The sequence below is a fragment of the Apodemus sylvaticus genome, chromosome 6 (assembly GCF_947179515.1).
Source record: "Apodemus sylvaticus chromosome 6, mApoSyl1.1, whole genome shotgun sequence".
In the NCBI taxonomy this organism is placed as follows: Eukaryota; Metazoa; Chordata; class Mammalia; order Rodentia; family Muridae; genus Apodemus; species Apodemus sylvaticus.
Genome location: NC_067477.1, coordinates 21,062,794 through 21,090,443, shown reverse-complemented (window position 1 = coordinate 21,090,443; position 27,650 = coordinate 21,062,794). Strand labels below are relative to the sequence as shown.

Sequence of the window (27,650 nt, the reverse complement as noted above, 5' to 3'; positions counted from 1 at the left end):
AATGGAGAGAGCATACATTACCAGCTTAATGACACACCTGAAAGCCCTGGAACAAAAAGAAGCTATATCACCCAGGAGGAGTAGGAGGCAGGAAATCATCAAACTCAGGGCTGAAATCAATCAAGTAGAAACAAAGAGAACCATACAAAAAATCAACAAAACCAGGAGCTGGTTCTTTGAGAAAATCAATAAGATAGATAAACCCTTAGCCAGACTGACCAAAGGGCACAGAGAAAGTATCCAAATTAACAAACTTAGAAATGAAAAGGGAGATATAACAACGGAAACTGAGGAAATCCAAAAAATCATCAGATCCTACTACAAGAGCCTGTACTCAACACAACTGGAGAATCTGGAGGAAATGGACAATTTCCTTGACAGATACCAAATACCAAAATTAAATCAGGACCAACTAGACCATCTAAACAGTCCCATAATGTCTAAAGAAATAGAAGGAGTCATAGAAAGTCTTCCAACCAAAAAAAGCACAGGACCAGATGGTTTCAGTGCAGAATTCTATCAGACCTTCAAAGAAGAGTTAACACCAATACTCTTCAAACTTTTCCACAAAATAGAAACTGAAGGAACACTACCCAATTCCTTCTACGAAGCCACAATTATGCTGATACCAAAGCCACACAAAGATCCAACAAAGAAAGAGAACTTCAGACCAGTTTCCCTTATGAACATCGATGCAAAAATACTCAATAAAATTCTTGCCAACCTTTATCCCGGGAATGCAGGGTTGGTTCAATATACGGAAATCCATCAATACAATCCACTACATAAACAAACTCAAAGAACAAAACCACATGGTCATTTCATTGGATGCTGAAAAAGCATTTGACAAAATTCAGCATCCCTTCATGCTTAAAGTCTTGGAGAGAACAGGAATTCAAGGCCCATACCTAAACATAGTAAAAGCAATATACAGCAAACCGGTAGCCAGCATCAAACTAAATGGAGAGAAACTTGAAGCAATCCCACTGAAATCAGGGACCAGACAAGGCTGCCCCCTTTCTCCTTATTTTTTCAATATTGTACTTGAGGTACTAGCTCGGGCAATTCGACAACATAAGGAGGTCAAAGGGATACAAATTGGAAAGGAAGAATTCAAACTATCATTATTTGCAGACGACATGATCGTCTACCTAAGTGATCCAAAGAACTCCACTAGAGAGCTCCTACAGCTGATAAACAACTTCAGCAAAGTGGCAGGTTATAAAATCAACTCAAGCAAATCAGTGGCCTTCCTATACTCAAAGGATAAGCAGGCTGAGAAAGAAATTAGGGAAATGACCCCCTTCACAATAGCCACAAACAGTATAAAGTATCTTGGGGTGACTCTTACCGAACATGTGAAAGATCTGTATGACAAGAACTTCAAGACTCTGAAGAAGGAAATGGAAGAAGACCTCAAAAAATGGGAAAACCTCCCATGCTCATGGATCGGTAGAATCAATATAGTTAAAATGGCCATTTTGCCTAAAGCAATATACAGATTCAATGCAATACCCATCAAAATCCCAACTCAATTCTTCACAGAGTTAGAAAGAGCAATTATCAAATTCATCTGGAACAACAAAAAACCCAGGATAGCTAAAACTATTCTCAGCAACAAAAGAAAATCTGGGGGAATCAGTATCCCTGACCTCAAGCAATACTACAGAGCAATAGTGTTAAAAACTGCATGGTATTGGTACAGTGACAGGCAGGAGGATCAATGGAACAGGATTGAAGATCCAGAAATGAACCCACACACCTATGGCCACTTGATCCTCGACAAAGAGGCTGAAAACATCCAATGGAAAAAAGATAGCCTTTTCAACAAATGGTACTGGTTCAACTGGAGGTCAGCATGCAGAAGAATGCGAATTGATCCATCCTTGTCTCCTTGTACTAAGCTCAAATCCAAATGGATCAAGGACCTCCACATAAAGCACATAGGACACTCTGAAGCTAATAGAAAAGAAACTGGGGAAGACCCTTGAGGACATCGGTACAGGGAGAAGGTTTCTGAACAGAACACCAATAGCATATGCTCTAAGAGCAAGAATTGACAAAGGGGACCTCATAAGGTTACAGAGTTTCTGTAAGGCAAAGGACACCATCAAGAGGACAGATCGGCAACCAACAAATTGGGAAAAGATCTTCACCAACCCTACATCAGATAGAGGGCTAATATCCAATATATATGAAGAACTCAAGAAGTTAGACTCCAGAAAACCGAACAACCCTATTAAAAAATGGGGACAGAGTTAAACAAAGAATTCTCACCTGAAGAACTTTGGATGGCGGAGAAGCATCTTAAAAAATGCTCAACTTCATTAGTCATTAGGGAAATGCAAATCAAAACAACCCTAAGATTTCATCTTACACCAGTCAGAATGGCTAAGATTAAAAATTCAGGAGACAGCAGGTGTTGGAGAGGGTGTGGAGAAAGAGGAACACTCCTCCACTGCTGGTGGGGTTGCAAATTGGTACAACCACTCTGGAAATCAGTCTGGTGGTTCCTCCGAAAACTGGGCACCTCACTTCCAGAAGATCCTGCTATACCACTCCTGGGCATATATCCAGAGGATTCCCCACCATGTAATAAGGATACATGCTCTACTATGTTCATAGCAGCCCTATTTATAATTGCCAGATGCTGGAAAGAACCCAGGTATCCCTCAACAGAAGAGTGGATGTAAAAAATGTGGTATATCTACACAATGGAGTACTATTCAGCCATTAGAAACAATGAATTCATGAAATTCTTAGGCAAATGGATGGAGCTAGAGAACATCATACTAAGTGAGGTAACCCAGACTCAAAAGGTGAATCATGGTATGCACTCACTAATAAGTGGTTATTAACCTAGAAAACTGGAATACCCAAAACATAATCCACACATCAAATGAGATACAAGAAGAAAGAAGGAGTGGCCCCTGGTTCTGGAGAGACTCAGTGAAACAGTATTCGGCAAAACCAGAATGGGGAAGTGGGAAGGGGTGGGAGGGAGGACAGGGGAAGAGAAGGGGGCTTACGGGACTATCGGGGAGTGGGGGGGGGGCTAGAAAAGGGGAAATCATTTGAAATGTAAATAAATTATATCGAATAAAAAAAAATTCTTGCCAACCGAATCCAAGAACACATCAAAATGATCATCCACCACGATCAAGTAGGCTTTATCCCGGGAATGCAGGGTTGGTTCAATATAAGGAAATCCATCAATGCAATCCACTACATAAACAAACTCAAAGAAAAAAACCACATGGTCATTTCATTTGATGCTGAAAAAGCATTTGACAAAATTCCGCATCCTTTCATGCTTAAAGTCTTAGAGAGAACAGGAATTCAAGGTCCACACCTAAACATAGTAAAAACAATATACAGCAACCCGGTAGCCAGCATCAAATTAAATGGAGAGAAACTTGAAGCAATCCCACTGAAATCAGGGACCAGACAAGGCTGCCCCCTTTCTCCTTATCTTTTCAATATTGTACTTGAGGTACCAGCTCGAGCAATTCGACAACATAAGGAGGTCAAAGGGATACAAATTGGAAAGGAAGAAGTCAAACTATCATTATTTGCAGACGACATGATAGTCTACCTAAGTGACCCAAAAAACTCAACTAGAGAGCTCCTACAGCTGATAAACAACTTCAGCAAAGTGGCAGGTTATAAAATCAACTCAAGCAAATCAGTGGCCTTCCTATACTCAAAGGATAAGCAGGCTGAGAAAGAAATTAGGGAAATGACCCCCTTCACAATAGCCACAAACAGTATAAAGTACCTTGGGGTGACTCTTACCAAACATGTGAAAGATCTGTATGACAAGAACTTCAAGACTCTGAAGAAGGAAATGGAAGAAGACCTCAAAAAATGGGAAAACCTCCCATGCTCATGGATCGGTAGAATCAATATAGTTAAAATGGCCATTTTGCCTAAAGCAATATACAGATTCAATGCAATACCCATCAAAATCACAACTCAATTCTTCACAGAGTTAGAAAGAGCAATTATCAAATTCATCTGGAACAACAAAAAACCCAGGATAGCTAAAACTATTCTCAGCAACAAAAGAAAGTCTGGGGGAATCAGTATCCCGGACCTCAAGCAATACTACAGAGCAATAGTGTCAAAAACTGCATGGTATTGGTACAGTGACAGGCAGGAGGATCAATGGAACAGGATTGAAGATCCAGAAATGAACCCACACACCTATGGCCACTTGATCCTCGACAAAGAGGCTGAAAACATCCAATGGAAAAAAGATAGCCTTTTCAACAAATGGTGCTGGTTCAACTGGAGGTCAGCATGCAGAAGAATGCGAATTGATCCATCCTTGTCTCCTTGTACTAAGCTCAAATCCAAATGGATCAAGGACCTCCACATAAAGCCAGACACTCTGAAGCTAATAGAAAAGAAACTGGGGAAGACCCTTGAGGACATCGGTACAGGGAGAAAGTTTCTGAACAGAACACCAATAGCGTATGCTCTAAGAGCAAGAATTGACAAATGGGACCTCATAAAATTACAAAGTTTCTGTAAGGCAAAGGACACCATCAAGAGGACAAATCGGCAACCAACAAATTGGGAAAAAATCTTCACCAGTCGTACATCAGATAGAGGGCTAATATCCAATATATATAAAGAACTCAAAAAGTTAGACTCCAGAAAACCGAACAACCCTATTAAAAAATGGGGTACAACTCCTGGGCATATACCCAGAGGATTCCCCACCATGTAATAAGGATACATGCTCTACTATGCTCATAGCAGCCCTATTTATAATTGCCAGATGCTGGAAAGAACCCAGGTATCCCTCAACAGAAGAGTGGATGCAAAAAATGTGGTACATCTACACAATGGAGTACTATTCAGCCATTAGAAACAATGAATTCATGAAATTCTTAGGCAAATGGATGGAGCTGGAGAACATCATACTAAGTGAGGTAACCCAGACTCAAAAGGTGAGTCATGGTATGCACTCACTAATAAGTGGATATTAATCTAGAATCTGGAATACCCAAAACATAATCCACACATCAAATGAGGTACAAGAAGAAAGGAGTAGTGGCCCCTTGTTCTGGAAAGACTCAGTGAAGCAGTATTCGGCAAAACCAGAACGGGGAAGTGAGAAGGGGTGGGTGGGAGGACAGAGGAAGAGAAGGGGGCTTACAGGACTTTCGGGGAGTGGGGGGCTAGAAAAGGAGAAATCATTTGAAATGTAAATAAATTATATCGAATAAAAAAAATTAAAAAAAAAAGAATCAACAAAACCAAGAGCTGCTTCTTTGAGAAAATCAACAAAATAGACAAACTTTAAACTAAGAGGCACAGAGACAATAAATATTCAAATTAACAAAATAAAAAATGAAAAGGGAGACATAAGAACATAAACTTAGAGAATTCAAAGAACCATTAGGTTTTACTTCAAAAGACTGTAATTCGCAAAATTGGAAAATCTAAACAAAATGGATGAATTTCTAGACAAAATCCACTTACCAAAGTTGAATCAAGATCAGGAAATGTATCAAAACAGACTCATAATCCTTAAGGAAATAGAAGCAGTCATTAAAAGTTTCCCAATCAAAAATATCTGGGGGCAGATGGATTTAGAAGAGTTCTATCAGATTTCCAAAGAGGTAATACAAATACTCCTCAAACCATTCCATAAAACTAAAATGGAAGGAATACTACTGAACTCATTGTATGAGGACACAGTTATTCTGATACCCACACCACACAAAGACACAACAAAGAAAGAGAACTTTAGACCAATTTCACTTACAAACATCAACATAAAAATACTCAATAAAATTCTTTCAAATTGAATTTAAAAAACACATAAAAAGCACAATTCACCATAATCAAGTAGGCTTCCAAGTTGCAATTCACCCAGCACAGGAAGCTCCAGAAGAATGACTTAAGTGGGGGAGCTATGGTTCCTCTGAGAAAGGGAACAAAATGCTCACAGGAACAACAAGGGAGGCAATGTGTGGAGCAGATTCTGAAGTGAAGGCCACCCAGCGAGTGCGCTACCTGGGGAATTCATCCTATAAATAGTCAGCAACTCCCCCCCCAACACTACGATGAGAAGCATGTACCAAAAAGAGCAAGCCATGGCTGTCTCCAGAGGGGCCCTGCCAGAGTCTTATGAATTCAGAAGCAGAAACTAGCAACCAAGCTTGGACTGAGCTTGGTATCCCCAACAGAGGATCTGGAGGGCTGTCCAGAGGAACTGAAGGGGTATATAGCCCCATGGGAAAAACAATGACACCAGACACCCCAAGACTCCCAGGGACTGAATCATCAACCAAGGGGTATACATGGTTCCAGCCAAAAATGTGGCAGAGGAATGCCTTTTTGGGCATCAGTGGGAAGAGTGGTCTTTTTTTTTCATAGTTTTTTCCTATTTTATTTTATTAAATTGTAATCTTTTGGTATGAAATTAAGTTTTTTTAATTTGATATAGTTTTTATTTACATTTCAAATGATTTCTCCTTTTCTAGCCCCCCACTCCCCGAAGGTCCCATAAGCCCCCTTCCCTTTGGCCAGGTAAAGGCTCAATAGAGGCCACAACAAAGGGAAACAGATGGGGGAGAGGAAGTTTGGGGGGAGAGGTGGGACTGTGTTGGGTAGAGGGACATATACATAGAGGCAGGGGAAGGGATGAGGGGAATGGAATCATTGGGGAGGGGGGCTTTTGGGAGGGGGAAACTGGGAAAGGTTTTACCATTGGCAATGTAAATGAAGAAGATACTCAATAAAAAAAAATCAATAGCCCTTCTCTACACAAGTATTAAATGGGCTGAGAAAGAAATTAGGGAAACAGTACCCTTCACAATAGCCACAAAGAACATAAAATACTTTGGTGTAACTTTAACAAAGCAAGTGAAAGACCTATCTGAAAAGAATGTCAAATACTGGAGGAAAAATTGAGGAAAATATCAGAGGATAGAAAGATGTCCCTATCAATAGGACTAACATAGCAAAAATGGCTATCTTACCAAAAGCAGTGCACAGATTCAATGCAATTTCCATGAAAATTCCAACACATTTTTTTACATTCCTTCAAAAGCAATCTCAACTTCATATGGAAAAACAAAAAACCCAGAATAGGAAAAAAAAAACAAAAAAAAAAACAATTTAAAAAACCCCAAAACTAAACAATAAAAAAAGTTCTGAAGGAATCACTGCGATCCTTGATCTCAATATGTTCAGAAATAGTGATTTTTTAAAAAAGCCTTTATGGTACTGGTACAAAAATAGACAGGGTAATCAATAGAAAATAATTAAAGACCCCAAAATAGACCCACATACCCATGTACACTTGATTTTCAACAAAGAAGCCAAAACCAAACAATGAGGGGGAAAAGAAAGCATCTTCAAAGAATGGTGCTGGTCTAGCTGGTTGACTGCATACAGGTGAATGCAAATAGATCCATATTTATTACCCTGCAAAAAATTCAAGTCCAAGTGGATTAAGGACCTCAACTGACTCCTATTAGACTCCTATTAGACTATTAGAGAGAGTGATAACCTTGAATGCATTGGTACAGAACACATTTTCCTGAACAGAATACCAATAGCTTAGTTCCTAAGATCAATAATTGATGAATGGCCCCTAATGAAATTGAAAAACTTCTTTATGGTAAAAAAAAAATCGTCAATAAGACAAAATGGTAGCCTACAGACTGGAAAAAGATTTTCACTAACCCTACATCCATCCAGTGGAGGGCTAATATCCAAAATATATAAAGAACTCAAGAAGTTAGATACCAACAAACCAAATAACCCAATTAAAAACTGGGGTACAGAAATAAATGGAGCATTCTCAATAGAGGAATATCAAATGCCTGAGAAGCACTTAAAGAAATGTACTTAGTCATCATGCAAAGCAACATGACTCTGAGATTCTATCATGTTGTAAGATATCTCCTCTCCATTCACATTGAGAAAGTGAGAGAGGCCAGTGATTGGAGGGGAGAGAGGAGGAGGATCTAAGAGAAGTGAGGGGAGGAGAGAGGGAGAGGCTCGGGGAACCCCAGTAGTGGAGGGAGAGAGATGCAGATATCCAGATGGCTTCAGATATATTTCTGGTGTTTGAAAGAGGTTAGAAATATTGGGATAAGACTTTATCATTGTAAACTGGCATTATGTAATAGGGAGTTTAATATACATAAATATTTTTGGTTAACTATTTAAGTTTAAGAGTCATGCTTTACCAGGTATTTGGGTGCAGAGCGGGAGCATGGGACTCCTGTCATTTACAGAGTCTACTGTGGAGAGAAAACACAGCTGGGATGCTGTGAGAGCTAGCTGGGAAAGACTGGCTCTGTGGTGACAGTGAGAGCTGCCCAGAGCGAGACCTGCCGGAACTTGGTGCAGGGCCCTGGCAGGGTGGTCTTTATTAATTAATTAACACTACACCATCATACTCATTAGAATGACTAAGATCAAAAACTCAAGGGGCAACACATGCTGGTGAGGATATGGAGAAAGGGGAACACTCCTCCTGTTGGGAGTGCAAACTTGTACAATCACTCTGGAAATCAATCTGATGGTTTCTTATAAAACTGGAAATAGTTCTAACTGAAGACCCAACTATACTGCTCCTGGACATACACCCAAAAGACCACACCACAAGAACGCGTGCTTCACTATGTTCATAGCATCTTTATTTGTAATAGCCACAAACTGGGAACAACCCAAATGCCCCTCAACTGAAGAATGGATACAGAAAATAAGGTTCATTTATACAATGGAATACTATATTCAGCTATTAAAAACAAGGACATTAAGAATTTTGCAGGCAAATTTATGGAAATAGAAAATATCATCCTGAGTGAGGTAACCCAGACTCAAAAGTACATGCATAGCATGTACTCACTGATAAGTGAATATTAATCATAAGTACATGATAAACCCCACAGAACCAAAAAGTTAAACATTTTAAGGCCCAAGCATGGAAGCTTGAATCACACTTAGAAGGAAGAAACAAAATAATCATAGGAGGTAGAGGGAGGGTTGGTCCAGGATGGAGAGGGGAGGGCAAAAGGAATGGGGAGTCAAGGTCAGGCATGGGGAGAGACAGAATAGAGGCCCAGAGTGCAAGGAAAATGAATAAAAATCTCTAACTACTGGCAGTGGGGGTGGAGGAGAGAATCTCTGGGAAGTCCCAGAGACCTGGGATAGGGGAAGCTCCCAGGAGTCCATGTGAACAACATTAAGCCAACAATAGAGACTTGGAACATAAAAAAGTCACTTCCTGTAGCAAAGCAGGACCTCCAGTGGAGGGATAAGGACACCAATCTATCCACAAAACTTTCAACCCAAAATTTGTCCTGTCTAAAGAAATTCAGGGATGGAGCAGAAACTGAAGGAAAAGTCAAACAATAACCTGCCCAACTCAAACTGATCCATGGGCAACCACCAATCTCTGATACTATTAATGATACTCTGTTGTGCTTACAGACAGGAACCTAGCATAACCATCCTCTGAGAGACTTTACCCAGCAGTGAGCTGAAACAGATGCAGATATCTCCTGCCAAACCAGGATAGTAATGAAAGAGTTGAGGGAAGGATTGAAAGTCCTGAAAAGGGAAGAGAACCCCCACAGGAAGACCAACAAAGTCAACTAACTTGGATTCCTAGAACTCTTTGAGACTGAGTCTCAAAGACCAAAGAACCAACCAAAGAACACACAGGAACTACGAGCCCCAGCACATATATAGCAGACATGTAGCTCAGTCTCTATGGCTGCTGTGCTGGCCTCTGTAGGAGATGGTGTGTGTGTGTGTGTGTGCGTGTGCGTGTGCGTGTGCGTGTGTGTGTGTGTGTGTGTGTAATAAAGAATGAATACTGTGTTAGAGTGGACCTGAGTTCAAGTCTCAGCATCTACTTCAGGTGGCTTGTATCACCTGTTAATTCCAGCTTGAGGAGATGCAATCCTCTGGCTTCAATGTGCACGCACACACACACACTTAAATATAAAGGCTTTCAAATATTTCATTTGTATGTAAAAACAGCTTTTAAATGTATCAAATGACAATAATGGGCATATCTTTAAATTAGTATGAAAACAATCTATAAAACAAAACTCAAGGTAATAAACCTTCTAGTTGTAATTGGAAGATTTTGAGAAAGAGATCAACTACAATTTTTTTTATTTTATTTTTTTTATTTTTTGAGATCGACTACAATTTTGTAATGACTTTTCAAAGTCAAAAAGTTGTTGGGAGCAAGTACAGTAAAGAAGTTTCTTACTTATTGCTAATCTACATATTCTGGTAATTAAGGTTTTTTTAATTCATCTATCAAACAATAAAATAACGAATACTCGTGATTTTAAGATATCTTTTAAAAGCAAAATTGTGTCATTTTAGCTTGTCCAAATTAAAACCCTTTCGTATTCTAATATTTCACATAAATAAAAGTAACAAAGAAGAGAAGAGTGAAAAATTCAAACACAAAGAGCCACTTACATTGGAACCTTCTTTGGCTGAAGATTTGAAATGTACTGGTTTGGACAATGTTAAAATTCCTTTTATAGAAATTGTGGGAGTATCTCCACAACTAGAGGGCCAACTTATATCTCTGCACTTAAAAAAAAAAAAAGAAAGCATAAGTTAAGTTTTTACAAAGGACTCTGACAACACAAATATATGATATATTTATTGAGTTGATAACTTTTCTGAGGCAAGGTCTCTTTACATAGCCCTGGTTGTTTTGGGACTCACAATATATACCAGGCTGGCCTCAGAGACCCACCTGCCTCTGCCTCCAGAGTGCTGGGATTAGAGGTATGAACCACCATGCCCTACTGAGTTAATTATTTTTAGTTAAAATTTTTTAATAAATTTTAGAATACTGAGATTTCACACTTCATCCACATTAACATTTTGACATTTTTCTTCATGACATTTTTGTACACATTTTGTCTTTGTTAATCACTCTTCCTCTACTCCTCTCCTTGCTGTGCCTCTCACTTGTTCCCAATTGTCCTCTTCTAGCTTTCAAGTAACAAGTATTCCATTATCTTCCCTAACCTCTTCCTTAAAAACTCTTTTCCATAGCGAATAATGAAAAAAGAATAGGCAAAGTCCATCCCCTCATGTTCCTCTAATTTCCTGACTTATGTACATATAAGTACAAATACAAAAATTAAAAGCAGGCGAATATGTGAAAGAGAACATGTAATATTCTTGTGAGTCTTATTTATCTCACTTGTTAATTTCCAGATATATTCAATTTCCTGAAATACTCACAATTTAATTTATATAGCTAAATAAAATTCTATTGTGTATATGTACCACATTTTTATTATCAATTCATGTTGATGGACATCTAGGCTGATTTAATTTCCGTTCTATTATAAATAGTAAACCACAAAACCTGAATGTGCAAGTATATATATAATAAGATTTTTACACGTTTGGGTATATGCTTAGGCATAGAGTCCTATAGTAGTGTTATTTTTAGATTTTGGAGGGGGTTGTTTCCACTTTTGTTTGTGGAAGAAGCAGATGAAGAAGAAGAAGAGATGCAAGAAACCTACCTTTGCACTTTGCCACTGCTTGTACACTTAGAGCTCCCCTTCCCTCCTTTTCCCAGCATAGATGCCTCAGGCCTTTTGGAGAGGGCCCAGCCTGGCACCAGAATATTGTAATTCCCCTTTTCATGGCAGCAATTCTTTCCCACTAATGACCTCCTCGGGGTAGGCAGCAGATACCAGCCTTAGGAACAGACAAAAGGCAACTTACCACTGCCTCTGTGTCACTGAGGCTGACACTCTCCTTGATAATCAACATTTCTCCAGTGCAGATGGCTCCTGTCCTTGAAGGGAACAAGGACCAAACATCCTTGAAATGGTAAGTGGCCCACTCTTGGACCATGAGGGAAGGGCAGTTAAGTGCTCCCAGACAGCCGTGACCAGTTTGTAAAAATACACTAGTTCCAGATAGCCCCATAAAGTTACTTCCCAGGTGTTATGAATGGGCCTGGCGCTGTTTGTATGTTGATGCTAATTCTGCTCTCCTAGGAGGGGCTGCAGACAATGAGTGAGTCATACTCATGTGACTTCTTGTGAACCAATCCCCTAATAAATAAAGGAGCCAATGACTGGGCGAGTAGGTGGGACTTCTGGGTTGGACAGAGGAAGAGAGAAAGCAGGAGAGAGTTAGGTCCTTTTTGGATGGGTAGAGCATGAGGACAAGATGTAATTATGAGGAATCCCATCAGGATTTGTTACCAGAGAATTTAGATTTAATAAGGCTTACAGATTAGGATTTTAGTTGTTGCACCCAGCAATTGAATTACCATTGTTTCTGAACTAAGTCTGTGTGGCATTTTCCTTCACGTGGCAGTTCACCTGGGTTTAAAAAAGAAAGGTACAAGGGCAAAGTATGGGTTTTCCAGATGTGTACCACAAAGGCCATGGGGTTTTTGTGCATTGGGGCTGGCATGGTAGCAACCCACCAGTGGGCACCTAGTGAGCTAGGTGGAGACATTTGGGGAAGCCCCTGGCCACAGTCTCCACAAGATAAGAACAGGCTGGCCAGACTGCTGGGCTGAAAGTAGCAAGGTATAGTGCAGGAACTTGCCATTCTTTTTTAATATTTCCCATAACACCCAGGTCTAAAGGGTCCCCCTCCCAGCTGCACAGGTCCGCCCCTCTGTCTGAACAAATGTTGTTAGGTTTGAAGCATGGCTTCCCCTTGTCATCTTCCCAGTCACATAACAACAAAGTCCAGATATCCTTGCATGTGCATGTACAAAAACTCCAAGCCCCTGGACACAGCCATCACATTCGTACCCTGCACAATGGGAAAGGCTTGCAAGCTCTGGGTCTGACTATTAAATGAAGGTTCTCATTATTATTACATCAGACTTGCATTTCCTGTTGTTCTTCTGGGGTTCACAAGAACTGGGCATAACAGTTTGTTTGTTCATTTTTTTGGTTTTGGCATCTGGGTTTTTGTTTTGTTTTGTTATTTAGACATTTTCACAGTGATTTCCATAGCAGTTACACCAATTTACACTCCCACAAAGAGTTCCTTTTCCCTAACACCTTCACCAAAATTTGTTGTCATTTCTCTTTTGATGATAGCCATTCTGACTGGGATGAGATAGGATCTCAAAGATGGATGAAGATTCTGAACTTTTTTTTTTTTTTTACTAAATTCTTTAATTGTAATAGTTAGGTCAATATACATCTACATACAAACATATATGTATTGAATGAACTATAAATTTTGTGTGTGTGTGTGTGTGTGTGTGTGTACACAGAAAGAGAGAGAGAGAGAGAGAGAGAGAGAAAATACAAATTGGAACATTCTACCAGTAAAGCTTTTGTACCTCAGTATTAAGAGGATTTTTAAAATAAAAGTATAGATGAGAGTGGAGATTTACAACTTAAAGGGCCAGCAAATATCTTCAATAAAATTATGGAAGAAACTTCCCTAACCTAAAGAGAGAGATGCCCATGAATATACTAGAAGCCTACAGAACTCCAAACAGACTGGACCAGAACAGAAATACCTCCCATCACATAGTAATCAAAACCCCAAATATATTAAACAAAGAAAGAATATTAAAGGCAGTAAGAGAAAAAGGCCAAGTAACATATAAAGGAAGACCTATCAGAATCACACCAGACTACTCACCAGAGACTAGGAAAGCTAGAAGATCCTGAGCAGATCTCATGCAGATTCTAAGAGAACACAAATGCCAGCCAAAACTACTATACTCAGCAAAACTCTCAATCAACATAGATGGAGAAAGCAAGATATTCCATGACAAAACGAAGTTTACCCAATATCTTTCCACAAATCCAGGCCTACAAAGGATAATAGGAAGAAAACACCAATACAAGGAGGGAAACTTCATCCTGGAAAAAGCAAGATAGTAACCTCTCATCAAACCCAAAAGAAGTTAACCAATCAAATTTAAAAAATAACATCAAAAATGACAGGAAGTAACAATCACTATTCCTTAATATCTCTTAACATCAATAGACTCAATTCCCCAATAAAAAGACATAGACTAAAAGACTGGATAAAGAAATAGGACCCTCCATTTTGCTGCATACAGGAAACACACCTCAGTATTAAAGACAAACACTACTTTAGAGTAAAAGGCTGGGAAGAAAATTTTACAGGCAAATGGTCTCAGGAAACAAGCCGGAGTAGCCATTCTAATATGAGATAAAATTGATTTTCAACCTAAAGTGATCAAAAGAGACACTGAGGGACACTTCTTGCTGGTCAAAGGAAAAATACACCAAGAAGAACTCTCAATCCTGAACATCTATGCTCCAAGTGCAAGGACACCCTCATTCATAAAAGAAACTTTGCTAAAGCTCAAAGCACACATTGCACTTAACACAATAATTGTGGGTGACTTCAACACTGCACTTTCCTCAATGGACTGATCAGGGAAACAAAAACTGAACAGGGACACAGTGAAACTAATTGAAGCTTTGGACCAATTAGATTTAACAGATATATATATATAGAACATTTCATACAAAAGCAAAATATATATACACCCTTTTCTTAGCACCTCATGGTACCTTCTCCAAAATCGATCATATAATTGGTCACAAGGCAGACCTCAACAAATATAAGAAGATTGAAATAATCCCATGCCTCCTATCAGATCACTATGGAGTAAAAGTAGTCTTTGATAGCAACAAAAACAACAGAAAGCCCACATACACATGGAAACTGAACAATACTCTACTCAGTGATACCTTGGTCAAAAAAGAAATAAAGAAATCAAAGACTTTTTAGAATTTAATGAAAATGAAGACACATCATACACAAATCTATGGGACACAATGGAAGCAGTGCTAAGAGGAAAACTCATAGTCCTGAGTGCCTCCAAAAAGAAAATGCAGAGAGCATACACTAGCAGCTAAACAGCACACCTGAAAGTCCTGGAACAAAAAGAAGCTAATTCACCCAGGAGGAGTAGAAGGCAGGAAATCATCAAACTCAGGGCTGAAATCAATCAAGTAGAAACTAAGAGAACCATACAAAGAATCAACAAAACCAGGAGCTGGTTCTTTAAGAAAATCAACAAGATAGATAAACCCTTAGCCAGAAAAACCAAAGGGCACAGAGACAGTATCCAGATTAACAAAATTAGAAATGAAAAGGGAGATATAACAACAGAAACTGAGGATATTCAAAAATCATCAGATCCTACTACAAAAGCCTATACTCAACACAACTTGAGAATCTGGAGGAAATGGACAGTTTCCTAGACAGATATCAAACTCCAAAATTAAATCGGGATAAAATAGATCATCTAAGAAGTCCCATAACCCCTAAAGAAATAAAAGGGGTCATAGAAAGTCTCCCAAACAAAAAAAGCACAGGACCTGTTGGCTTCAGTGCAGAATTCTATCAGACCTGCAAAAAAGACCTAACACCAATACACTTCAAACTATTCCACAAAATAGAAACAGAAGAAACCATACCCAACTCATTCTACAAAGCCACAATTATGCTGATACCAAAACCACACAAAGATCCAAAAAAGAAAGAGAACTTCAGGCCAATTTCCCTTGTGAATATGGGTGCAAAAATACTTAATAAAATTCTTGCCAACCTAATCCAAGAACAACACATCAAAACGATCATCCACCATGATCAAGTAGGCTTCATCCCAGGGATGCAGGGATGGTTCCATATAAGGAAATCCATCAATGCAATCTACTACATAAACAAACTCAAAGAAAAAAAACATATGATCATTCCATTAAATGCTGAAAAAGCATTTGACAAAATTCAGCATCCTTTCATCTAAATCACCTTTCATGCTAAAGGTCTTAGAAAGAACAGGAATTCAGGGCCCATACCTAAACATCATTAAAGCAATATACAGCAAACCGGTAGCCAACATCAAACCAAATGGAGAGAAACTTGAAGCAATCCCACTAAAATCAGGGACTAGACAAGGCTGCTGCCCTCTCTTTCCATATCTGTTCAATATAGTACTTGAAGTTCTAGCTAGAGCAATTAGACAACATAAGGAGGTCAAAGGGATACAAATTGGAAAGGAAGAAGTAAAATTATCACTATTTGCAGATGATATGATAGTATACTTAAGTAACCTAAAAAACTCTACCAGAGAACTCCTACAGCTGATAAACAACTTCAGCAAAGTGGCTGGTTATAAAATCAACTCAAGGAAATCAGTTGCCTTCCTATACTCAAAGGATAAGCAGGCTGAGAAAGAAGTTAGGGAAATGACACCCTTCACAATAGCCACAAACAATATAAAGTATCTTGCTGTGACTCTAACCAAACAAGTGAAAGATCTATATGACAACAACTTCAGATCTCTGAAGAAGGAAATTGAAGACCTCAGAAAATGGAAAAACCTTCCATGCTCGTGGATTGGCAGGATTAATATAGTTAAAATGGCCATCTTGCCAAAAGCAATCTACAGATTCAACGCAATCCCCATCAAAATCCCAACTCAATTCTTCACAGAGTTAGAAAAAGCAATTCTCAAATTCATCTGGAATAACAAAAAACCCAGGATAGGTAAAACTATTCTCAACAACAAAAATTCTGGGGGATTCAGAATCCCAGACCTCAAGCAATACTACAGAGCAATAGTGTTAAAAACTGCATGGTATTGGCACAGTGACAGACAAGTGGACCAATGGAATAGAATTGAAGACCCAGAAACGAATCCACACACCTATGATCACTTGATCTTCGACAAAGGAGCTGAAAACATAGCTGGAAAAAAGTGGGGAAAAGATAGCCTTTTCAACAAATGGTGCTGGTTCAACTGGAGGTCAGCATGCAGAAGAATGGGAATTGATCCATTCTTATCTCCTTCCACTAAGCTCAATTCCAAGTGGATCAAGGACCTCCACGTAAAACCAGACACACTGAAACTAATAGAAATGAAACTGGGGAAAACCCTTGAGGACATGGGCACAGGGGGAAAGTTCCTGAACAGAAAACCGACAGCTTATGCTCTAAGATCAAGAATTGACAAATGGTCATCAGAACTCTGCCTCCCGCCAGTCAGTTACGAGGCCTCCTCCATATTGGTTCTCGGTCGCCAGAGAAATCAGACTGAGGTACGCAAATATAACCCGAGACCAACATGGCGGGGGATCTAAGCCCCACGGGCGTTGGCTTGCACCGAAGCCCTGGGCTGATCGGGGGGCCACCGGGGTGCAAACCCGGCCAGAAGGTTTTTTTCCCTCGGGCCAGCGCGCGCACCACCGCCATTTTGCCTAAGGGAAGCCAGAGAGACCTAGCAGGCAAAACCAAACCGGCTAACAGGCATAGCCCAAGGCGGACATAGCAGGGGTCTCAGACGATCAGGCCCTGGACTGCCCCCAGGCCCTGGACTGCTCGGTGGGCCATCTGTGTGCCGACCCGGCCAGGAGCTTGTTTGCCCCGGGCCGGCGCACTCCGCCGCCATTTTGCCTACTGGAAGCCAGAGAGACTAGCAGACAAAACCAAACCAGCTAACAGGCATAGCCCGAGGCGGACATAGCAGGGGTCTCAGACGGTCAGGCCCTGGACTGGCCCCAGGCCCTGGGCTGCTCGGTGGACCATCTGTGTGCTGACCCGGCCAGGAGGTCGTTAGCCCAGCAGACTCTCCCAGCACTCTCAGGGAGTGCGCCCACACCACCATCCTAGCCACCTGACAGACCCAATTAACACTCACAGCTGAGGGGAACTTTGCTCTGACATTGGCCTGCCAGGCTTTTGCCTAGACTCAGGGCCTGAGCAGCTAGGCTAGCCTTGTGTGCACCAACCCGGTTGGGAGTTCTGCTGCCCAGCAGAGAGATCAGCACACAGAAAAGGTCCCTGCAGCATACAGCCTCAGCGCTCCCTGAAGGAGCAAACGGGCACCTTCTGGCTCACAGACACAATCTGGGGCAAAGAACACTAGGGCTGCAAGGGCACCCAAGAGTAGGAAAGCACATCAGCAATCTGCAAAAGGGAAAACCCTGCCCTCCAGTGTTGCAGAAATAGCCCTAGAGCCTCTCAGGAGGCTGTAACACCAGCCGGAGACAAGACCAATTAGCTCCAGAGAACAAGATGGCAAAGGGCAAACGCAGGAACGCTACTAACAGAAATCTAGGCAATATGGCAGCATCTGAACCAAACTCTCCAACATCAGCAAGTCCTGGTTATGCCAACACACCAGAGAAACAAGATTTGGATTTAAAATCACTGTTCATGATGCTGCTAGAAGAACACAAAAAGGACATGAATGAATCTCTTAAAGCAATACAGGGGAACATGAATAAGCTAGAAACCCATTTAATGGAAACACAAAAAACACTTAAAGAAATGCAGGAGAATAAGGCCCAAGAGATAGAAGCCAATAAAGAAGAAAGGCAAAAAAAACTTAAAGAAATGCAGGAGAACTTGAGTCAACAGGCAGAAGTCATGAAAGAGGAAACACAAAAATCTCTTAAAGAATTACAGGAAAACACAGACAAACAAATGATAGAAATGAGCAAAACCATCCTGGACCTAAAAACAGAAGTAGAAACAACTAAGAAATCACAAAGGGAGACAACTTTGGAGATAGAAAACCTTGAGAAAAAATCAGGGGCCATAGATGCAAATATAAACAACAGAATACAAGAGATGGAAGAAAGAATCTCAGATGCCGAAGATACTATAGAAACCATTGACTCAACTGTCAAAGAAAATGCAAAATGCAAAAAGATTGTATCCCAGAACATCCAGGAAATCCAGGATACAATGAGAAGACCAAACCTAAGGATTATAGGTATAGATGAGAGTGAAGATTTACAACAGAAAGGGCCAGCAAATATCTTCAACAAAATTATGGAAGAAAACTTTCCTAACTTAAAGAGAGAGATGCCTATGAATATACAAGAAGCCTACAGAACTCCAAACAGACTGGACCTGAGCAGAAATACCTCCCGTCACATAATAATCAAAATCCCAAATGCTCTAAACAAAGAAAGAATATTAAAGGCAGTAAGAGAGAAAGGCCAAGTAACATATAAAGGAAGACCTATCAGAATCACACCAGACTTCTCACCAGAGACCATGAAAGCTAGAAGATCCTGGGCAGATCTCATGCAGACTCTAAGAGAACACAAATGTCAGCCAAGACTACTATACCCAGCAAAACTCTCATTCACCATAGATGGAGAAACCAAGATATTCCATGACAAAACCAAATTCACACAATATCTTTCCACAAACCCAGCTCTGCAAAGAATAATAGGAGGAAAACTCCAATACAAGGAGGGAAACTACACACTGGAAAAAGCAAGATAGTTACCTTCCTTCATCAAACCCAAAAGAAGATAACCACTCAAATATAAAAAGAACATCAAAAATGACAGGAAGTAATAATCAATATTCCCTAATATCTCTTAACATTAATGGTCTCAATTCCCCAATAAAAAGGCATAGACTAACAGACTGGATAAGGCAACAGGACCCTACAATTTGCTGTATACAGGAGACACACCTCAGTGTCAAAGATAAAAACTACCTCAGAGTAAAAGGCTGGAAGACAATCTTACAAGCCAATGGTCACAGGAAACGAGCAGGAGTAGCCATTCTAATATCAGATAAAATTGACTTTCAACCTAAAGTCATCAAAAGAGACACAGAAGGACATTTCTTGCTGGTCAAAGGAAAAATCCACCAAGAAGAACTTCAAATTCTGAACATCTATGCGCCAAATGCAAGGGCACCCTCATTCGTAAAAGAAACCTTACTAAAGCTCAAAGCACACATTGCACCTAACACAATAATTGTGGGGGACTTCAACACTCCACTTTCCTCAATGGACAGATCGGGAAAACAGAAACTAAGCAGGGACACAGTAAAACTAATTGAAGCTTTGGATCAATTGGATTTGACTGATATTTATAGAACATTTCACCCTAAAGCAAAAGAATATACCTTTTTCTCAGCACCTCATGGTACCTTCTCCAAAATCGACCATATAATTGGACACAAGGCAGACCTCAACAAATATAAGAAGATCAAACTAATCCCATGCCTCCTATCAGATCACTATGGAGTAAAAGTGATCTTCAATAGCAACAAAAACAACAGAAAACCCACATACACGTGGAAACTGAACAATATTCTACTCAATGATACCTTGGTCAAGGAAGAAATAAAGAAAGAAATTAAAGACTTTTTAGAACACAATGAAAATGAAAACACAACATACCCAAATCTATGGGACACAACGAAAGCAGTGCTAAGAGGAAAACTCATAGCCCTGAGTGCCTCCAAAAAGAAAATGGAGAGAGCACACAGTACCAGCTTAATGACACACCTGAAAGCCCTGGAACAAAAAGAAGCTATTTCACCCAGGAGGAGTAGAAGGCAGGAAATCATCAAACTCAGGGCCGAAATCAATCAAGTAGAAACAAAGAGAACCATACAAAAAATCAACAAAACCAGGAGCTGGTACTTTGAGAAAATCAACAAGATAGATAAACCCTTAGCCAGACTGACCAAAGGGCACAGAGAAAGTATCCAAATTAACAAACTTAGAAATGAAAAGGGAGATATAACAACGGAAACTGAGGAAATCCAAAAAAATCATCAGATCCTACTACAAGAGCCTGTACTCAACACAACTGGAGAATCTGGAGGAAATGGACAATTTCCTTGACAGATACCAAATACCAAAATTAAATCAGGACCAACTAGACCATCTAAACAGTCCCATAATGTCTAAAGAAATAGAAGGAGTCATAGAAAGTCTTCCAACCAAAAAAAGCACAGGACCAGATGGTTTCAGTGCAGAATTCTATCAGACCTTCAAAGAAGAGTTAACACCAATACTCTCCAAACTGTTCCACAAAATAGAAACAGAAGGAAAACTACCCAATTCCTTCTATGAAGCCACAATTATGCTGATACCAAATCCACACAAAGATCCAACAAAGAAAGAGAACTTCAGACCAATTTCCCTTATGAACATCGATGCAAAAATACTCAATAAAATTCTTGCCAACCGAATCCAAGAACACATCAAAACGATCATCCACCATGATCAAGTAGGCTTTATCCCGGGAATGCAGGGTTGGTTCAATATACGGAAATACATCAATGCAATCCACTACATAAACAAACTAAAAGAACAAAACCACATGGTCATTTCATTGGATGCTGAAAAAGCATTTGACAAAATTCAGCATCCTTTCATGCTTAAAGTCTTGGAGAGAACAGGAATTCAAGGCCCATACCTAGTAAAAGCAATATACTGCAAACCGGTAGCCAGCATCAAACTAAATGGAGAGAAACTTGAAGCAATCCCACTGAAATCAGGGACCAGACAAGGCTGCCCCCTTTCTCCTTATCTTTTCAATATTGTACTTGAGGTACTAGCTCGGGCAATTTGACAACATAAGGAGGTCAAAGGGATACAAATTGGAAAGGAAGAAGTCAAACTTTCATTATTTGCAGACGACATGATAGTCTACCTAAGTGACCCAAAGAACTCCACTAGAGAACTCCTACAGCTGATAAACAACTTCAGCAAAGTGGCAGGTTATAAAATCAACACAAGCAAATCAGTGGCCTTCCTATACTCAAAGGATAAGCAGGCTGAGAAAGAAATTAGGGAAATGACCCCCTTCACAATAGCCACAAACAATATAAAGTATCTTGGGGTGACTCTTACCAAACATGTGAAAGATCTGTATGACAAGAACTTCAAGACTCTGAAGAAGGAAATGGAAGAAGACCTCAAAAAATGGGGAAACCTCCCATGCTCATGGATCGGTAGAATCAATATAGTTAAAATGGCCATTTTGCCAAAAGCAATATACAGATTCAATGCAATACCCATCAAAATCCCAACTCAATTCTTCACAGAGTTAGAAAGAGCAATTATCAAATTCATCTGGAACAACAAAAAACCCAGGATAGCTAAAACTATTCTCAGCAACAAAAGAAAATCTGGGGGAATCAGTATCCCTGACCTCAAGCAATACTACAGAGCAATAGTGTTAAAAACTGCATGGTATTGGTACAGTGACAGGCAGGAGGATCAATGGAACAGGATTGAAGATCCAGAAATGAACCCACACACCTATGGCCACTTGATCCTCGACAAAGAGGCTGAAAACATCCAATGGAAAAAAGATAGCCTTTTCAACAAATGGTGCTGGTTCAACTGGAGGGCAGCATGCAGAAGAATGCGAATTGATCCATCCTTGTCTCCTTGTACTAAGCTCAAATCCAAATGGATCAAGGACCTCCACATAAAGCCAGACACTCTGAAGCTAATAGAAAAGAAACTGGGGAAGACCCTTGAGGACATCGGTACAGGGAGAAAGTTTCTGAACAGAACACCAATAGCGTATGCTCTAAGAGCAAGAATTGACAAATGGGACCTCATAAAATTACAAAGTTTCTGTAAGGCAAAGGACACCATCAAGAGGACAAATCGGCAACCAACAAATTGGGAAAAGATCTTCACCAATCCTACATCAGATAGAGGGCTAATATCCAATATATATAAAGAACTCAAGAAGTTAGACTCCAGAAAACCGAACAACCCTATTAAAAAATGGGGTACAGAGTTAAACAAAGAATTCACACCAGAAGAACTTCGGATGGCGGAGAAGCATCTTCAAAAATGCTCAACTTCATTAGTCATTAGGGAAATGCAAATCAAAACAACCCTGAGATTTCATCTTACACCAGTCAGAATGGCTAAGATTAAAAATTCAGGAGACAGCAGGTGTTGGAGAGGGTGTGGAGAAAGAGGAACACTCCTCCACTGCTGGTGGGGCTGCAAATTGGTACAACCACTCTGGAAATCAGTCTGGCGGTTCCTCCGAAAACTGGGCACCTCACTTCCAGAAGATCCTGCTATACCACTCCTGGGCATATACCCAGAGGATTCCCCACCATGTAATAAGGATACATGCTCTACTATGTTCATAGCAGCCCTATTTATAATTGCCAGATGCTGGAAAGAACCCAGGTATCCCTCAACAGAAGAGTGGATACAAAAAATGTGGTATATCTACACAATGGAGTACTATTCAGCCATTAGAAACAATGAATTCATGAAATTCTTAGGCAATTGGATGGAGCTAGAGAACATCATACTAAGTGAGGTAACCCAGACTCAAAAGGTGAATCATGGTATGCAGTCACTAATAAGTGGTTATTAACCTAGAAAACTGGAATACCCAAAACATAATCCACACATCAAATGAGGTACAAGGAGAAAGGAGGACTGGCCCCTGGTTCAGGAGAGACTCAGTGAAACAGTATTCGGCAAAACCAGAACAGGGAAGTGGGAAAGGGTGGGTGGGAGGACAGGGAAAGAGAAGGGGACTTAAGGGACTTTCGGGGAGTGGGGGGCTAGAAAAGGGGAAATCATTTGAAATGTAAATAAATTATATCGAATAAAAAAAAAGAAAAAAAATAAGAATTGACAAATGGGACCTCATAAAATTACAAGGTTTCTGTAAGGCAAAGGACACTGTCAAAAGGACAAAATGGAAACCAACAAATTGGGAAAAGATCTTCACCAAGCCTACATCTGATAGAGGGCTAATATGCAATATATACAAAGAACTCAAGAAGTTAGACCCCAAGAAACAAAATAACCCTATTAAAAAATGGGTTACAGATGTAAACAAAGAATTTTCACCTGTAGAAATTCGGATGGCCGAGAAGCACCTTAAGAAATGCTCAACATCATTAGTCATTAGGAAAATGCAAATCAAAACAACCCTAAGATTTCACCTCACACCAGTCAGAATGGCTAAGGTTAAAAACTCAGGAGACAGCAGGTGTTGGTGAGGATGTGGAGAAAGAGGAACACTCCTTCACTGCTGAAATTGCAAGATGGTATAACCACTATGGAAATCAGTCTGGCGGTTCCTCAGAAAACTGGACATGACACTTCTGGAGGACCCTGCTATACCTCTCCTGGGCATATACCCAAAGGATTCCCTGGCATGTAATAAGGACACATGCTCAATTATGTTCATAGCAGCCTTATTTATAATATCCAGAAGCTGGAAAGAATCAAGATGTCCATCAATGGAGGAATGGATACAGAAAATGTGGTATATTTACACAATGGAATACTACTCAGCAATTAAAAACAATGAATTCATGAAATTTGTAGGCAAATGGTTGGAACTGGAAAATATCATCCTAAGTGAGGTAACCCAATTACAAAAAAAATACACATGGAATGCAATCTCTGATAAGTGGATATTAATTAGTCCAGAAGCTCTTAATACCCAAGACACAACTAGCATAACAAATGATTCTATGAAAAAGTAAGGAGAGGGTTCTGATCCTGGAAAAGCTTGATCTAGCATTGTAGGGGAGTACCAGGACAGAGAAAAAGGAGGGAGGTGATTGGAGAATGGGTGGGGAGAAGAAGGCTTATGGAACATATGGGGAGGGGGGAACTTGGAAAGCGGAAATCATTTGGAATGTAAACAAAGAATATAGAAAATAATATATATATATATAAAATGAAATAAAAGTAAACATTACTAAAATATTGCATAAAATGCATGAGCATCTTTTAAGACATTCTCTATTTCTTTATAGCATAAACTTTGATCTCAGTGATAACTAAATGAAGTCTGTTTGTTGAAATTCCGAAGTTAAATAACATTCTACTAATAATATATTGGCCATGTAGTCCAACCTTCCCACATCTGGGTAAAATGAACAAAGAGACAGATGCATATCCATATTTACTGCAATACTACTAACAACAAGTAGTGTGTGTGTGTGTGATCATGTGCTATATTTGTAAAAATCACTATTCTTCCATAAAAAGAATTAAGTTCTAGCCTTTTAGCTGGTATGCTCCAGTGAAGACACCACAACCTGACCCATCCTAGAGGAACAGCTGCACTCAGAGCAGTTGGTAAGACCTCTCCCCACTCCAGAGACCCAGAACTGCAGCTGGGAACCTGATGGACTGGGAACCTATCACCCACCAAAATCCCTGCCCTTCGGAATACCACTCCCCTTCTGCTCAGTCTTTTATGCTGGAACAGACTCTTAGCTGGTCAGCTCCAGTGAAGACACCAAGTCCTTACCCATCTTAAGAGAACCCATTGTACTCAGAGCCAGTGGTAAGAACCTCCCCCACCATGAGTCCCAGAGCTTCTGCTGGGACTCAGGACCCATCACCTACAAACCCCCATCCGTCCAAATACTACTTCCCTGCTATCCATTCTGTCCCTTTTGCCTGGTCCTTTCTGCCTGGGCAGATTCTTAGCTGGTCTGCTCCAGTGAAGACACCAAATTCTGACCCAGGCTAGAGGAACCACTGCACTCAGAGCACTTGAGGATCCACTTCACTCAGAGCAGTTAGACAACAGCTTGACTGCTCCACTGAAGACACAACAGTCTGAAGGCCTCCCAGGAGAATTGCTGCAGCCAAGGTGACAGATCAGTAGCTTCTCTGCCCCGGCGAAGAGCCCCTACATGGAAGGCCCCACAGGTGGTCAGCTACAACTACTACTGCAGGCCTACCAGGAGACTTAAAGAAACCCAGGGACAAAAGAGGCAGACTCCAGACAGTCACCCAAACCAATAAACATCAGGGATATCCAGATGGCAAAAGGCAAGAACAAGTCCATAACTAACAGGAGCCAAAACATTTGGGCATCATCAGAATCTAGTTCTCTTGAATACAACACACCTGAAAATCAGGTGCTAAAATCCTATCTCATGAAGATAATAAAGTCCTTTAAGGAGGATATCAATGACTCACTGAAAGAAATACAGGAAAACAAAGGTAAACAGGTAAAGGAATTAAAACAATTCAATACCTAAAAGTAGAATTAGAATCAATAAAAAAAGAACATAAATGGAGGCAACCACTGAAAATGAGGTAAGGAATTACATATGTAAGTATCACCAAGAGAATACAAGAGATAGAAGAGAGAATCTCAGGTGTAGAAGATACCATAGAAGAGATTGACACAACTGTCAAAGAAAATTCAAAACATAAAACCTCCTAACCCAAAATCCAGGAAATTCAGGATACAATGAAAAGACCAAATCTAAGAATAATCAGAATAGAGGAGAATGAAGATTCCCAGCTCTGAAAATGTCTTCAACAAAAAATCACAGAAGAAAACTTCCCCAACCTAAAGAAAGAGATGGCCATAAAGGTACAAGAAGACTATGAAACACCAAATAAATGGGACCAAAAAAGAAAATCCACTTGTCATATAATAATCAAAACACTAAATGCACAGAAGAAGGAATATTACAAGCTGCAAGGAAAAAGTACCAAGTAACATACAAAGGTAGACCTATCAGAATTACACCAGACTTCTCAACAGAGACTATGAAAGCCAAAAGAGCCTGGTAAGAGGTCATGCTGACTCTAATAGAACATAAATGCCAACACAGGCTACTATACCCAGCAAAACTCTAAATCAACATAGATGGAGAAACCAAAACATTTCAGGACAAAACCAAATTCAAACAGTATCTATCTACCAATCCAGACCTACAGAGAATCCTAGAAGAAAAACTCCAACACAAGGAAGGTATCTGTACCAAAGAAAGGGCAAGATATTAAGCATCTCACAACAAAGCCAAAAGGAAAACAAGATCCAGCATTTTGCTGCTTACAAAAAACACACCTCATTAATGAAGACAGACACTATACACTATTTCAAAGTAAAAGGATGAAAAAAAGGTCCTCCAAGCAAATGGTCTCAGGAAAGAAGCAAAAGTTATCAAGCATGATGAAGAAGAACACTTCATATTAATCAAGGGGAAAATCTACTACGAGAAAGTCACAATTCTGAACATATATGCCACAAACGCAAGGGCACCCACATTCATGAGAGAAACTTTACTAAAGCTCAAAACACACACTGAACCCCACACAATAATAGTGGGGGACTCCAATACCCCACTCTCACCAATAGACTGGTCATTGAAACACAAACTAAACAGAGACACAGTGAAACTAAGAGGTTATGAACAAAATGGATTTAACAGATATCTACAGAACATTTCACCCTAAAGCAAAAGAATACATCTTCTAGCACCTCATGGTATCTTCTCCAATATCAACCATATAATTTGTCACAAAACAACCCTCAACCAATACAAGAAGACTGAAATAATTCCATCATCCTATCAGATCACCATGGCCTAAGTCTGGTCTTCAAGAACAGCAAAAACTACAGAAAGCCCACATACATGTGGAAACTGAACAACTCTTTACTCAATGATAACCTGGTTAGGGGAGAAATAAAGAAATCAAAGACTTCCTGGAATTTAATGAAAGCATTGACACATCATACCCAAACTTATGGGACACAATGAAAGCAGTGCTAAGAGGAAAGTTCATAGCACTAAGTATCCTGATAAAGAAACTGGAGAGATCTTACACTAACAACTTAATAGCACACCTGAGAGCTCTAGAACAAAAGGAAGCAAACTCATCCAAGAGGAGTAGAAGGCAGGAAATTGTCAAACTAAGGGCTGAAATCAAACAAACAGAAACAAATAAAACAATACAAAGAATGAACAAAACCAGAAGCTGGTTCTTTGAGTGAATCAACATGATAGATAAACCCCTAGCCAAACTAAAGTATTGAGAGGCAGTATCCAAATTAACAAAATCAGAAATG

At 39.9% G+C, this 27,650-nt stretch overlaps 1 protein-coding gene across 4 annotated transcripts in view; it reads right to left on the bottom strand.

Annotated features, from left to right (window-relative positions):
- The window catches only part of Tc2n (tandem C2 domains, nuclear), a 133,539-nt gene that overhangs the window by 31,769 nt on the left and 74,120 nt on the right, over nt 1-27,650 (bottom strand). For 3 of the 4 annotated variants that reach the window (XM_052185236.1, XM_052185235.1, XM_052185237.1), the window contains one exon: nt 10,477-10,593. The exons of the other annotated variant lie outside the window; for it this stretch is intronic. In XM_052185236.1, coding sequence (XP_052041196.1) covers nt 10,477-10,593 — 117 coding nt within the window. The remainder of the gene's footprint in view (nt 1-10,476; nt 10,594-27,650) is intronic. 4 annotated transcript variants of the gene reach the window in all.